A 14,097-nucleotide genomic window follows, 5' to 3' on the forward strand; every position below is an offset into this window, starting at 1 on the left:
TTCAGTTTTTGTTTCATGTGTTTTGGGGCTTTTTGTTAAGTGCAAATATATTTATAATTGTTTGATTCTTTTATTATGATGAAATGTCACTCTTTTTCTTTAGTAATTTTTTTTGTTTTGTTTTGAAGTCTATTTTGTTTGATTGGCAGTCCATTTTTATTCTGGTTGCTTCTCCATGGTTTATTACTTTTACCAAATTTGGGAAGTTCTTAGCCATTATTTCTTGAAATGATTTTTCTTTTCCTTTCTTATCCCTCCTTCTTGGACTCCCATTAACATGCCTGTCGTTACATATGATGGTGTCTCACAGGTATCTGAGTCTCTGTTCATTTTTCTTCACTCTTTTTCTTTCTGTGTTACTTAAGACTAGATAATCTCAGGTGACCTATCTTCAAGTCATTGATTCTGTTTGAGTCTTATTTATAAATTTTCTGTGTAATGATATTTTCCTTTAGTGGAGACTGTGTTCCTATACTTATTCTTTAGATTTTTTTTTTTAATTTCCTGCATATATTTAAAATAGATGATTTAAGTGGATTGCCTAGAGAGAGTTGATCTTTTTGGCCACACTCATGTGGAGTAAAGCTTTCACCACATTGAACTTGGGGGGATGGGGAATGAGAGCATTGTGGCTCAAATGCCAGACTCAGCTAAGAGATTTAGTAGATTTTCTTGAATAAATGTTTATTCACTAATGTGTGCTTTTTCGTGATTGTTTTTAAAAATAATTTTCAGGGCGCCTAGGTGGCTCAGTTGGTTAAGCGACTGCCTTCAGCTTGGGTCATGATCCCAGGAGTCCGCATCGTTCTCCTTTCTCCATGGGACGTCTGCTTCTCCCTCTGACCTTCTTACCTCTCATGCTCTCTCTCACTGTCTCTCTCTCAAATAAATAAATAAAATCTTTAAAAAAAAAATTAAAAATAATTTTCACTAGATAAATGTTTGTTTCACTGGGTAGAGAGTCCTCAAACTACCATTCCAGAAGTTCTACTTCTGGTGACTCAATTAATTGTATTTTATTTTATTTTATTATTATTATTTTTTAAGATTTTATTTTCATTTGACAGACATAGATCACAAGTAGACAGAGAGGCAGGCAGAGAGAGAGAGGAAGGGAAACAAGCTCTCCACTGAGCAAAGAGCCCGATGCGGGGCTCGATCCCAGGACCCTGAGATCATGACCTGAGATGAAGGCAGAGGCTTAACCCACTGAACCACCAAGGTGCCCCATCAATTAATTTTAATAGTACATATTACAATGTATAGTTTCATAAAAAAGCTTAACTATTGGTATGTGTCAGTTTCCTGGAATGTCCATCAAAGTATCAGATTCAGGACATACTTGCAAATCTAGTTAACTCTTGAATTGGTCTACTCTTATATAGTGGATGTATAATTAGAGCTTCTTCAAAAAGAGAAATCGTTTGATTGGAGGTACTGAGTATGGTTAGCGTCTCCTTGAGATGCATTTTTCCCCCAACTTGGAAAGCCAGTAAAGTTGGGCTGTGATTAGTGATTCATCACAAAAGCACTTCTCCTGAAGTTTCTTTAGCTGTCAGTAGGTTGTTAAAAATAAATCAATTAATAGAGTACGGAGGAATTGAGCTATTCTCTCTATTGTGAATTTTTAATTAGGTAAAGTTTTCTGTCTCCTGAATTGTACACTTTTACTTTCATTGTAGTTACTTATAGGCTATGCTTTTAAGAAGAATGATGAGAAAATGTTAGAGGTATTTTGTACTTTTTAAACTATTTTGTTTGTTTTTTGTTTAATGGAGTATGTCTTGCTTACCTGAAAAGGAGACTGGGACAGACTATTAGAGCTTAAAATAAGGAAGATAACCTGGTGTTATCTTCTATACATATATATATATATATCTATACCAGAGATGTAAACATATTATTCAAGCAATAATATGTAGTTGAAAAATTCAGGTTTTTATTTGCAAGGATTTGTCCTTGAAAAATTTTTTGAGGGGTGCCTGGGTGGCTCAGTCAGTTAAGTGTCTTGTCTTTGGCTCAGGTCATGATCTCCGGGTCTTCACTCCCAGTTTAGGGCCCCTTGCTCAGTGGGGAGTTTGCTTCTCCCTCTACCCCTCCCCACCACTCATGCACACATGTATCCTCTCTCTCTCTCTCTGTGTCTCCCTGTCTCAAATAATCTTTAAAAAAGAATCTTTAAAAAATTTAAAAACTTTTTTTTTGAGATACACATTTCTGACCAAAAACTTAAGTATGACTATATCGTCTCTTTCTTAGAATTAAGATTAATTTAATTTTAATAATGAAGTTTCATTATCTTCACTTGAAAAATGCTTTGGCTCTGGAAAACACAACAGAAATGGGATATGTAAGCAATGATACTTAGTTATTATTTATTACAATAAACTTTTAGATATGAAATGTAGAGGGGGACTCAGCTCTCCTGAAGGTTATTTAATACTCTTTATAACACTGCTTGAGAGAACCTGAGTTTGGACTGGCATGAATGCCCTTTCATTCTTGCCTAAACTTTTAGTTCTGTTGGCATGAACAGTTTTGCTCCAATGAACCATGGAAAACAGTACTGTTTGAAAAAGCACAGCTATTTGACCTAAAAGCTTCTTGACCCTGTACTATGCCTATTTGAATAACAGGTTTTGAAATTGGCTGATGTCAGTGGTTTTCCTTATATTATTTTATTTCCTAACTATTCCCAATGGGTCTTTACTAATAAAAAATATCCTAAGAAGAGGTGACATTATAAAGAATAGATCACATTTCAGTGATCAGTACTTTTTTTACAGGCTTAGCTGACAGAATCTTGAAGATAGAAAAGAGAGGAGAAAAAGGAATGAAGGAGGAAATGATGAATACAGAGAGTATAAGAGCAAAGGGGGTCAGTTATTACAGATAGTCCTTTGAAAGGGGAAGCTTGAATTAGATCAGTAATGAGTACTATTCCTACTTATGTGTTAGCGGAAGTGAAGGATGTGTGTAATTATGAGAAAATGCTTCCTACATTTCAAATTATTTGGAAATGGGGCTGTGATCTCATTAATCATTAAGATCATATATTATAAGCAGTTTTTTCATGTTATTATTAATGAATAATCATTACTAATTATTCATATAATTATAATTATTCATTATTCATTATTTTATTTATCACTTGCCAGAGTTATTCTCAGTTAAAGGAAAAGCTTCAAAGGTAACCGAGGGCCTCATCCAGCAGCTTGGATGAGATTTCATAATATCTGGGATCATGGGTTACTTAAACCAGCATAATGTTTTCTGGGAGCAGCAAAATTAGCCCAAAGAAATCGTGCCTGACAGATATATTCTTTGCAGTTGTTTTGACGACAAGTTCTACACTAACCAGTATTTTTTTTACGTTTGTTTGGTTTTTTTGGTCAGTTTTCTTATCACTGTTCTTTGTGTTTTGCTAATGTTAACGTATTTACTCCCCCTAACAATTTCATGCAAATGAAGAACCTGAGGTTTAGAGAGTAGAACTAGTGGTAGTGGCACTGCTTGGATTTGAACCCATGCTACTTCCAAGTTCTGATGACTCAATTTGTAATAGAGATATAGGTAATAAAAAATAAGATATAAAATGGGTTCATGTCTCACCTAGCCTTTAGGAAGGCCTCTTCATTCTTTTTTTTTTTTTTTAAAGGTTTTATTCATTTGTTTGAGAGAAAGAGCATGAGTGCGGAGTTGGGTAGTTGAAAAATTCAGAGGGGAGCATCAGAGGGAAACAGACTCCCACTGAGCAAGAAGCCTGATGGTGGGGCTTGATCCCAGGACCCTGGGATCATGACCTGAGTTGAAGGCAGACACTTAACCAACTGAGGCACCCAGGCACCCCAGCCTCTTCATTCTTGAGTTCTTTCTTAATTGATTATCTTTCATCAGATTGTTTTTATTTTGTTCCCACCCCTCTAAGAAAGGCTCCTAGATGCTGTATTCAGAGTTTTGTTTGAGAATTTTTGCCCATTTCCTTTTCCTTTTTATTTTTTCTTAAGATTTTATTTATGTGCATGAGAGAGACTAGGCACAAGCAGGGGGAGACCAAGGGAGAGGGAGAAGCAGGCTCCCTGGGGTTTGATCCCAGGACCCTGAGATCATGATGTGAGCTGAAGGCAGATACTTAACCAGCCGAGCCACCCAGGTACCCCTGCCCATTTCCTTTTACTCGAATGACATCTTGGCTGTGCATAGTATTTTTTGCTTACTTGTTTTAAAGAGGTATTTATTATTTGTCAGAGAGAGAGCACAGGCAGGGGAAGCAGTAGGCAGAGGAAGAAGCAGGCTCCCTGCTGAGTAAGGAGCCAGATATAGGACTCAATCCCAGGACCCTGGGATCATGACCTGAGCCGAAGGCAGGTGCTTAACTGACTGAGCCACTCAGGCGTCCCTGGGTATGATTTTCTTATGAAGAGATCTGTGGCAGCTAGGTACTGGCAGTGGTTTCCTTTTAATCTCCTTGGGGTGCCTTAAGTGTTCTTTCCTTATCCCTGAAAGACAATAATTTAAAAATAAAGGATTGAATACATTTAATTTCCTATCTCTTTTTCCTGGAACGTTAGTGCTCACATTAAATTAGTAAATTGTTTTCTCACTTTTCAGGAGAGAGAGAGAGAGAGAGTGTGTGTGTGTGTGTGTGTGTGTGTGTAAAACTTTGAACATACTTTCAGTTATCTTAGTTGAATTTTATACCTCAGGATGCATGTATACTTATGTTAGAAGGTCTGAAGCCCATTAACTCTTTATTCCCATCATTTTGTTGTGATCATATGTCATCTTTGAGTTATTTTATTGAATATTTGTTCTCTTTTTTAGCTGTTATGATGTTTTTTTTTTTAATTTATTTTGTTTTTGACTGAGTTTAAGTGCTTTTTTATGGGAAGACGATGGAGGAGGGAAATGAATACAGCCTAAACTAAAAATTTAAACACATATTTATAAATCACTTTGAGTGGAAAGTATACAATTAAAGTTAGAAAGCAAGTTTATACTAAGGCCTTTTGAGTTTTAAAATGTTGAGCTATTGCTGACATTAGAATATCTTGAGAGGGTAGTAATATACAAAAGAAGTTACACAGATAAGTTTATTGGATATTTGTGCTTAATGCCTTGAATTTAAGGTATCATTTGTGCTTCTCTGCATTTTGCCATCCTTAACAGATACTGTCCAATAAATAAACAAGATTAGTAGTGAACTACATATTTTAAGCACAACTAAAATATAGGTATGTGGAAATCTCAAATGAGCAGATTATAGAAAAACAAGTATTTGTCTATAAAAGCAAATGTTTTCTGGCATCTTACATTCTTAGTTTTAGGTTCCAATAGTAATTTTCTTTCCTTTTTTTTTTAAGATTTTATTTATTTATTTGACAGAGATCACAAGTAGGCAGAGAGGCAGTCAGAGAGAGAGGAGGAAGCAGGCTCCCCACTGAGCCGGGAGCTCTATGTGGGGCTTGATCCCAGGACCCTGAGATCATGACCTGAGCTGAAGGCAAAGGCTTTAACCCACTGAGCCACCCAGGCACCCCCAACAGTAATTTTCTTTATTTGCAGCAAAACAATTACTTTAAAAATAAAGCTACCTTCATTACTATATGTATAATTTTACAATGTGAAGCCCTTGAATTTTATATATAGTTTTTTAATATATATTTTTATCCATTACAGTGTTCATAATAATGTTTTGACCCAAAGTAATGGCTCCCAACAGGTGAGATCATCTTAAGCTTCTAAATACTGGAACACTAGTCAGTTATGACAGATAATGGTACTATTAATTGAATTTTTAAGTGGTATAACTTTGGGAAAGTTTTGTGCATTTTCTTTTTTTTTTAATCTGTAATGTGGATAATGAAACCTTCTGCTCTTATGAGATATTGTAAATAGAACAGGTGCTCTATAGAACATTTTCCATTCTTGTAAATCCTATATAATGAATAAGATAACTAATATTTAGTTGGATTATTATTTATCTATGAGGTAGTACATAACATTCAAGCATTTGTTTGCACTATGTTCGTAGGTAGTATTTCATTTTAATGTTCTGTTTATTGGTGATGAAATGTTTTGTCAGGCAAAATAGATGATTTTTATAATCTTATAACCTACAGGCTTGGGATGTGAAATCTACTCTGCCTGTGATTCCTTCTGTTCCCTCTGGTCCTGTGCTGGCAGAGATAGAGAATCTTCCAAGGAATCCTGGAATAGACCAGCATGACAGGAAATGGTTTGTTAACTCTTTAAACCGGAATAAAATGTTGCTTGCTTAATGGTATTCTAAATTCCCAGCCATAATCTTAGAATATTTTAAATATGATTGAAAACAAATTATTCATATTTGTAAGCTGAACAGAAACATACTACTGAGCAGTCATATTGGGATTGGGAAAATAAGGGATATGTATGAAGAAGGGAATGCAGTTATTTAATTGGAGAACATCAGACATCTCTCCTTATTTTGGTTAACATGATTGGAAGTGGTGGGTTGCTCTCTGTTGAAAAGGACTTTAAATGCTCGTCAGTAGAACCTTTTCTCGGATTAATAAGGAAAATATGTTCATCTGTTTCACACAACATAATGCTAGTGCTTTTGGATGTGTTTTTTCATTAAAGACTGAAGATAAGCCAAAGGGAAACATGATTATAACCTAAAATAAACCAAAGTTTTAAAATACTCCATTTTGGGGGATGGAGAGATAATCTGATCACAGAGAAGATACTTTAATTGTTTAGATTTCCAGGGTCTTTTTAATTTTTTTTACATTCATAGTTAGTACACAAATGTGAATACTTTGTGACTTATTGGAGTGTAATCAGCAGGATTCATCATTTCCCAAATAAATGTATTTGGCTTGGAGGGCTCCTAGGCAATTATTTGGTTGAGTGATCATTTGGTTGCATCTGTTCAAGTTGTGTGTCTATGAAATGAACTTCGGTAATTCATAGGAATTTTCTCTTTTTCTCTTGCTCTTAGTTTGTTAAGTACCTGAAATCTAATGAGTTTCTGTGGTGATCTCAAGGTTTTGGTCAGCTTTCTGTGCAACCAGTTCTTCCTTCATGGTGGTGGGTCAACAGTGGTTGGTGATTATTTTCAGTCTTTGCTATGTAATTGTTTTTCACTGTTATTTTGGCTTAACTAACTTGCAAGGTGCTTTGCTCTTCATTGCTGGGCATACTTTTACTTCAGTTCCAAATAACTTGATTAGTTTCTAAGATTGAAGGAATTTTTTTTCTTTATCTATTTCTTCTTTTCCTTTTACCTGGGATTATGATAGAGGAGTACTTTGTGTGTGTGTGTGCATGTGGGCACACACCTAAAGTATGAACAGTGAGGCTTCTAAATATCAAATTTTAGTCTTTATTTTTATAAGCCATTAAAAAGTTTCTTCAATTCTTACTGAAAACACAGCTCCAGTAAGCAGCTATGTTTTATGGCCTTGATGTTACCACCAAGTCCTATTGGCAAGGAAACCAGATTTCAACTATAAAAGAACTCCCTTAATACTTGCTTACCCCTTTTATATTAATACGGAATGAGAATCTGGGGGGTGGGTTTTGCATACTATATTATGATACTAAATCTTTATTGAGTTTTCTAATTTTAATGGGCACATATTTAAATCTATTTAATTTATTAGGCACTATGTAGTTCCTTTGACACAGCCTTTAAAAGAGACAATACTGAATCTGAGAGTATTGAATTTTAAGGAAAATGAAAAATTTGGAGCTATGTGTCCTTCTGTTACGTATTTGTGCTGAGACATCCTTTACTGAAATGGAGTAAAATGGTGATCTGAAAACTTAATGAGCCTCAGTGTATGTCAGCAGCAGTGGCATGGAACTGAATATAGAACTGATCTGTCTTGGAGCTAATGGATTCCCCAGTCTGAATTTAAAGTGCTTTCTGTATTTCACTTTTTGTTTCTGCATGCTTTTATTGTTATTAATGCTCTTAAATGAATATAAAACAGTCCTCCTTTAGAAAGTGATGTTAAAATATGGAAATGCTCCCAAGGTTTGAACAATTGGGCAGAATAACAGACTATTACCAGGTAGATAATTTCTAACCATTTTAATCTAAACCTACTTCATGTTCAGTTCTTTATTCTCTCATTGATATCTTCTAAGTGACACCATTATTTCGGTGAATGATTTGGTATATCAGTAATGTAGAATTATCTGATATTCAGAGTATCACCTTTTGAGAAACAATTTACATATTAAATCCATTTAACCATTTATAAACAACAACAACAACAAAAGTGAATAATATTTGGGAAATCTTGCATATATCAGGGAGAACATAAACCTAACTTAATTTCCTAAATTTTCATAGACTGTATATTGAGGGTCATGAATATTATGGAGTAGATTTGGTGAACAAGTTCTATGTCTATTGAAGAAAATACGATTTTAAAGTAAAAAAGCGTTCAGGCTTGTTCTGAAAAATCCTTTTAGCTAATTTCAGTTTCCTGAAGGAAAAAAAGGTGAGGATTCATATTTTAGTTGAGTTAGAAAAATACTGTATTTAAAAATTTATCTTTAGACATAATTGGGGTGATTTTTTTGTTGTTGTTTATAATTATCTTAAATATGTGCTGCCCTTTTTGCTGTGTTACAAAATCTTGGTGTTCTGTGACAAATATGTCTTTCTACTGGAGGACTCTGTTTCTAACCAGGAACTGCTTGTATGCATGCTTCCCTCTCATAGTTTTGTAGGCCTGTTCTATAGCACTGTGTGATTAAAGAGTATCTTAATATACTTAACTAAACTGTTTCTTGGAGGGGCTTACAATCTTATCACATTATCTGTACCTGTTAAATTTCATTTTGAGGTCCTGTGAACTTTGATTATAGAAGGAACAATGATTCTTCATTGTTAATTGGAAACATTGACATAAAATTACCTGTTTCTTTTCTTTTTTTTTTTTAATGTTCTTTCTGAATTTTGTTTCCTAGATTTCAGTTTTGTGAAATCACCTAATTTGGGGAATAATTTTCACAATTACTCTTTTCTGTATATGCTTTTGTCCATAATACAGAAGTGTCCTTTTAAATATTTGAATTAAGTAGATTATAAATATATTTTCCTTTTCATTAGAACTTCAAACAACATTTTTAACTTTTTTTTTTTTTTTCATTTTTAACTTTGAATTTGATACCAGCATCAGGGACAGATAGAATGTTTTGTTCTCTGTGAAATTTCCTCTTTATTTAATTCACTAAACTGACTCTGGTTACTTATTCATATTTGCATATTGAGTTTTCCCACTACATATAACTTTCTGGATTCTACCCCCCTCCTTTATTTTTGAATGTCATTGCATGGAGTAAATGTCAATAACTACTTACAGCAGTGTTGCATGCAGGTCACACTGCCCTTCTCCTTTATTACCTCTTACACATCCATTTTCTCCTATTCCTTTTGACTAACTGTGCTCCCCTCCCACTCCCAACCATCCAGGCTCTCTGCTGCCAGTGACTGCTGTCAACGTGGTGGAAACCAGTGGAACACAAGGGCCTTGTCCCCACCCCAGCCTGCACATAGAAACTACACTGACTTTGTCCATGAGCACAATGTGAAGAATGCAGGAGTCCATCATGATGTTCATTTTCCTGGCCATGCAGCCATGACTGAGATATGAGTGTTAAGCCCATTAGACACTGGGACTCTTTGTCATGCAAGTTGATGGTATACATTTTCTATACATATAAGATTGATCACATTAGGAGAATTTGGGAGAAATTACTTTATATTGCGTCAGTAGTTGTGTAGTGTTTGTAATTGGGTTCTTCTGTGAAAGGGAAAAGAATGAGAAGAAAGCTATATGCCATCAATGATAATGAGAAATGCTTTGTATTGAAAGGGTATGTATATATCATTGTAATTTTGGAAAGGTTTCTCATGATTTTAACGTGTTGATACATCACTCAGAAGATGTCTCAGGAGAGAGGTTTGTGTTTGTGTAAAAAGCTTCCTGTTATCTTCTCATCTCCACACCATCCAGATAGATCGAGGTGAAAAGAAGCAGACACACTAATCACAACTATGGAGGAGACATGTCCAGGCACAATGTCTCAGTCTTTGGTGAACTGCTTTTCTATACCATTTTTAATACTTCTGTAGTGATCCTTGCCTTAATTTCAATTAAGTGCCTAAGATTCTAAAATCATAATTAATGTAATTTTTAATTAAAAGTACTTTTACTTTTTAACAAACAAACTTTTCTATACCATTTTTAATACTTCTGTAGTGATCCTTGCCTTAATTTCAGTTAAGTGCCTAAGATTCTAAAATCATAATTAATGTAATTTTTAATTAAAAGTACTTTTACTTTTTAACAAACAAACTTTCCGTAATTTACGGAAAGGTCTAGAAATCACATTAATAATGTGATTCATGTAGAGAGATAATGTAGAAAGATAAACCTGAATGGTTACTTTTGCATGATTAAGTAGTTAACTAGTGGTTAACTAAATTTAGTTACATTACTACTGAATGGTTGTACAAAATGGAAAATGTATTTACTTTTGTCTTTTCATTTTCTCTTTTCTTTTCCATCTTATGCCTCTGATAGATTTCCCGGATTTGCAGCAGCCTGATAATCTAGCCTCGTACAACCTTTAAAATAAAAATTACAAAGACCAAACCATATCACTTTCAAATGGGTTAGATATATTACTCTTTTGGTCCTTTATGAACTTCAAATGTAATCATCCAGGCTCTTTGATTTAATTGATAAAGGCAGATTATCTGGAAAAAGTGCATTTGTAATGTAATGGGAACTGACAAGGGAAACATTTTTTTTGCCTTTTTACAGTTTTTAGAAATTTTAACAATTTCCAAATGTTAAAACTGTTATATGGCAATTTGAAGATACTTTATAGTTTGAGAATTCATAATACTTCAAGGTAATGAAGCTGTATTATAAACAACCTAACCCATATACCATCCTATTTACTTCTGAGATTGGTCTAATCCCTTTCTGCTAGATACATGTTTCAGAGGGCTTTATTACTGGACTGTTGGTTGCAAATAGAATACAGGTTGTCAATAGAAAATACAAGTAAGCAAAATTGAGTTAAGATCTAGGAATGAAATTTTTAGGCAGGTTTCAATCTGTGATTTTTATCACAAACTTTTTTTTTTTTTTTTTTTTTAAGATTATATTTATTTGACAAAGAGCATGCTTGCGTGTGCCCTTGGGCAAGCACAATCGGGGAGTGACCGGCAGGGGGAGAGGGAGAAGCTGGCTCTCTGCTGAGCAGAGCCACATGGGGGCTCAAATCTCAGGATCCTGGGATCATGACCTGAGCCTAAGGCAGGTGCTTAACCAACTGAGCTACCCATCACAATCGTTTTTTTTAAATATGTTTAAAAAACTTACTTATTTGACAGATAGAGATCACAAGTAGCCAAAGAGAGAGGGGGAAGCAGGCTCCCTGCTGAGCAGAGAGCCTCATGTGGGGCTCAATCCCAGGACCCCAGGATCATGACCTGAGCCCAAGGCAGAGGTTTTAACCCACTGAGCTACCCATGCTCCCCTATCACAATCATTTTAAGGAGATAAGCTCAAAGTATTCTTTAGCACATCCTGTAAATATGAACAGGTCCATACCTTAAATAACCCACCTCCTTCCCTAAATCTTACCATCATAAAGCATACTTAAAAATGGCCACTAATGTATATCCTTCATAGTTATTTTAGACTTTACATAGCTCAGATTATAATTGTCAGGTATTGTTGATGGTGATTTTTTTCTCTAAAGCAGGGAATTTGAATCATAACATTTTAGCACAGAAACTCTGATTTGTGTCATTCAGGAAAAGATTTCATGGGTGTGAATATGATTAAGAACTATTTTCATTGCTGGGGTGGCTCAGTTATTAAGCATCTGCCTTTGGCTCAGGTCATCCTGGGATCAAGCCCCGCATTGGGCTCCCTGCTCCACGGGAAGCCTGTTTCTCCCTCTCCCTCTCCCCTACTTGAATTCCCATTCTCGGTGTCTTTGTCTCTGTCAAATAAATAAATAAAATCTTAGAAAAAAAAAATGTTTCTATAACAGAAACCAAAGAAGTATAGTAATAAAGCTTTTTAGGTCTTTTAGGAAGTCCTGAGGTTTGACTTTTTGTACTCTAAAATTAATCTTGAAATCTGAAGGTTAGACTGCTGAACAATGCCTAATATATATGTATCTTAGCAGAATCTTAACTTCAGGAAATAGGGAAGGATTGTAATAGAAGAGTAATGTCTTCAGTTTACATTGAAAGTGGTCATTTCTGTTCTAGAGATTGAGTTAATCAGTACTGTTACATTTACATGATGGAAGAATTACATCGTGATTATTCTTTCTTTGAAAACCTTGTTATGTTGTAGTTCATTTGTAAAGTTCTGATGATAGAAACTGGATTGGTGGATTGGTAGGGAGAGAAGGCAGTGCAGGGGGTGGGGAAAGTAAAGGGCTAACACTGAATGGTAGTAGAATCAAATCTGTTTATTTTTACAATATATTGTATATTCTATAAATATACAATATTTTACAGTAAACATCCCTATATGTTCCAGGATTTCATTTCAAATATTGTGAATATTCTTGATATTGATACTTTGAAGATATACATGTTTCCAGAATTATAAAGAATTTACATGTAGTTCATCCTAAATTAAATAAATTGTCATCAGTTTATTTATATTCTGCATTGTTTTATGCCTAAACGGTAAGTGGTCATACATTCTAGATTAGGGAACTAATGTCCTTCAGAAGTACCTTTCTTGGGGGGCACCTGGGTGGCTCAGTGGGTTAAAGCCTCTGCCTTAAGCTCAGGTCATGATCTCAGGGTTCTGGGATCGAGCCCCGCATTGGGCTCTCTGCTCAGCGGGGAGCCTGCTTCCTCCCCTCTCTCTGCCTGCCTCTCAGCCTGCTTGTCACCTCTCTCTCTGTCAAATAAATAAATAAATAAATAAATCTTTTAAAAAAAAAAAAACCTTACTTGGTCACTATCTTTTTTTTTTTTTAATATTTTTTTATTTGTTTATTTTGAGAGAGAGAGAGAGACAGAGTAAGAGAGAGCATGAGAGGAGAGGTCAGAGGGAGAAGCAGACTCCCCATGGAGCTGGGAGCCCGAAGTAGGACTCGATCCCAGGGCTCTGGGACCATGACCTGAGCCTAAGGCAGTTGCTTAACCAACTGAGCCACCCAGGCGCCCTGCTCACTATCTTTTTGATCAGAAGGAGCCACCAGCATGTGATCCAACTTCAGTGCTTTGTTTAATTTTATTTAACATAATTAATTTTAACATCTTGAATTAGGTTAGTTATGTTTCATCTATACTTTTATGAACAGAGAAACAGAAACACAGCAAAACTACACTTTCACACATGAAAATACACAAGCTCTTATGATAATTATTTCTTTTATTTTTTAAGATGACTTTTTTTTTTTTAAAGATTTTATTTATTTATTTGACAGACAGATCACAAGTTGGCAGAAAGGCAGGCAGAGGGAGAGGAGGAAGCAGGCTCCCCGCTGAGCAGAGAGCCTGATGCAGGGCTCGATCCCAGGACCCTGGGATCATGACCTGAGCTGAAGGCAGAGGCTTTAACCCACTGAGCCACCCAGGCGCCCCGATAATTATTCTTTTGATGGTAAGACCACTTCAAAGGCTTTTACCTGTCCCTGAGTATAGTCTAACCCTTTTGACCTTGATAGGGTAATCATATATATACTTTTAAATGGATTTACAGAGGAAAACAGAAACTCTACTTGTCGTGTTGGGTATATGTCTATATTTTAAAAAATAGTACACAGTCATATTTTTTAAAAAATTTATTTATTTATTTGACAGCGATCACAAGTAGGCAGAGAGGCAGGCAAAGAGAGAGGAGGAAGCAGGCCCCCTGCTGAGCAGAGCCGCTGACATGGGGCTTGATCCCAGGATCCTGGGATCATGACCTGGGCCGAAGGCAGAGGCTTTAACCCACTGAGCCACCCAGGAGCCCAGTCATTTTTTTTTTTTTTAAGACTTTTTTAAAAAAAAAATATTTTATTTATTTATTTGACAGACAGAGATCATAGATAGGCAGA

General features: G+C 35.4%; 1 protein-coding gene across 6 annotated transcripts in view; it reads left to right on the top strand.

Moving 5' to 3' along the window:
• Positions 1-14,097, top strand: part of EPB41L5 (erythrocyte membrane protein band 4.1 like 5) — a 141,261-nt gene that overhangs the window by 62,865 nt on the left and 64,299 nt on the right. For 4 of the 6 annotated variants that reach the window (XM_059394462.1, XM_059394464.1, XM_059394466.1 and 1 more), the window contains exons 15-16: positions 5,680-5,722; positions 6,123-6,238. In XM_059394462.1, the coding sequence (XP_059250445.1) occupies positions 5,680-5,722; positions 6,123-6,238 (159 nt within the window). Of the gene's footprint in view, positions 1-5,679; positions 5,723-6,122; positions 6,239-9,475; positions 12,706-14,097 lie in introns of those variants that run through there. The other 2 variants (XM_059394468.1, XM_059394467.1) reach the window with 2 other exon arrangements.

The sequence above is a fragment of the Mustela nigripes genome, chromosome 3 (assembly GCF_022355385.1).
Source record: "Mustela nigripes isolate SB6536 chromosome 3, MUSNIG.SB6536, whole genome shotgun sequence".
Classification (NCBI taxonomy): domain Eukaryota; kingdom Metazoa; phylum Chordata; class Mammalia; order Carnivora; family Mustelidae; genus Mustela; species Mustela nigripes.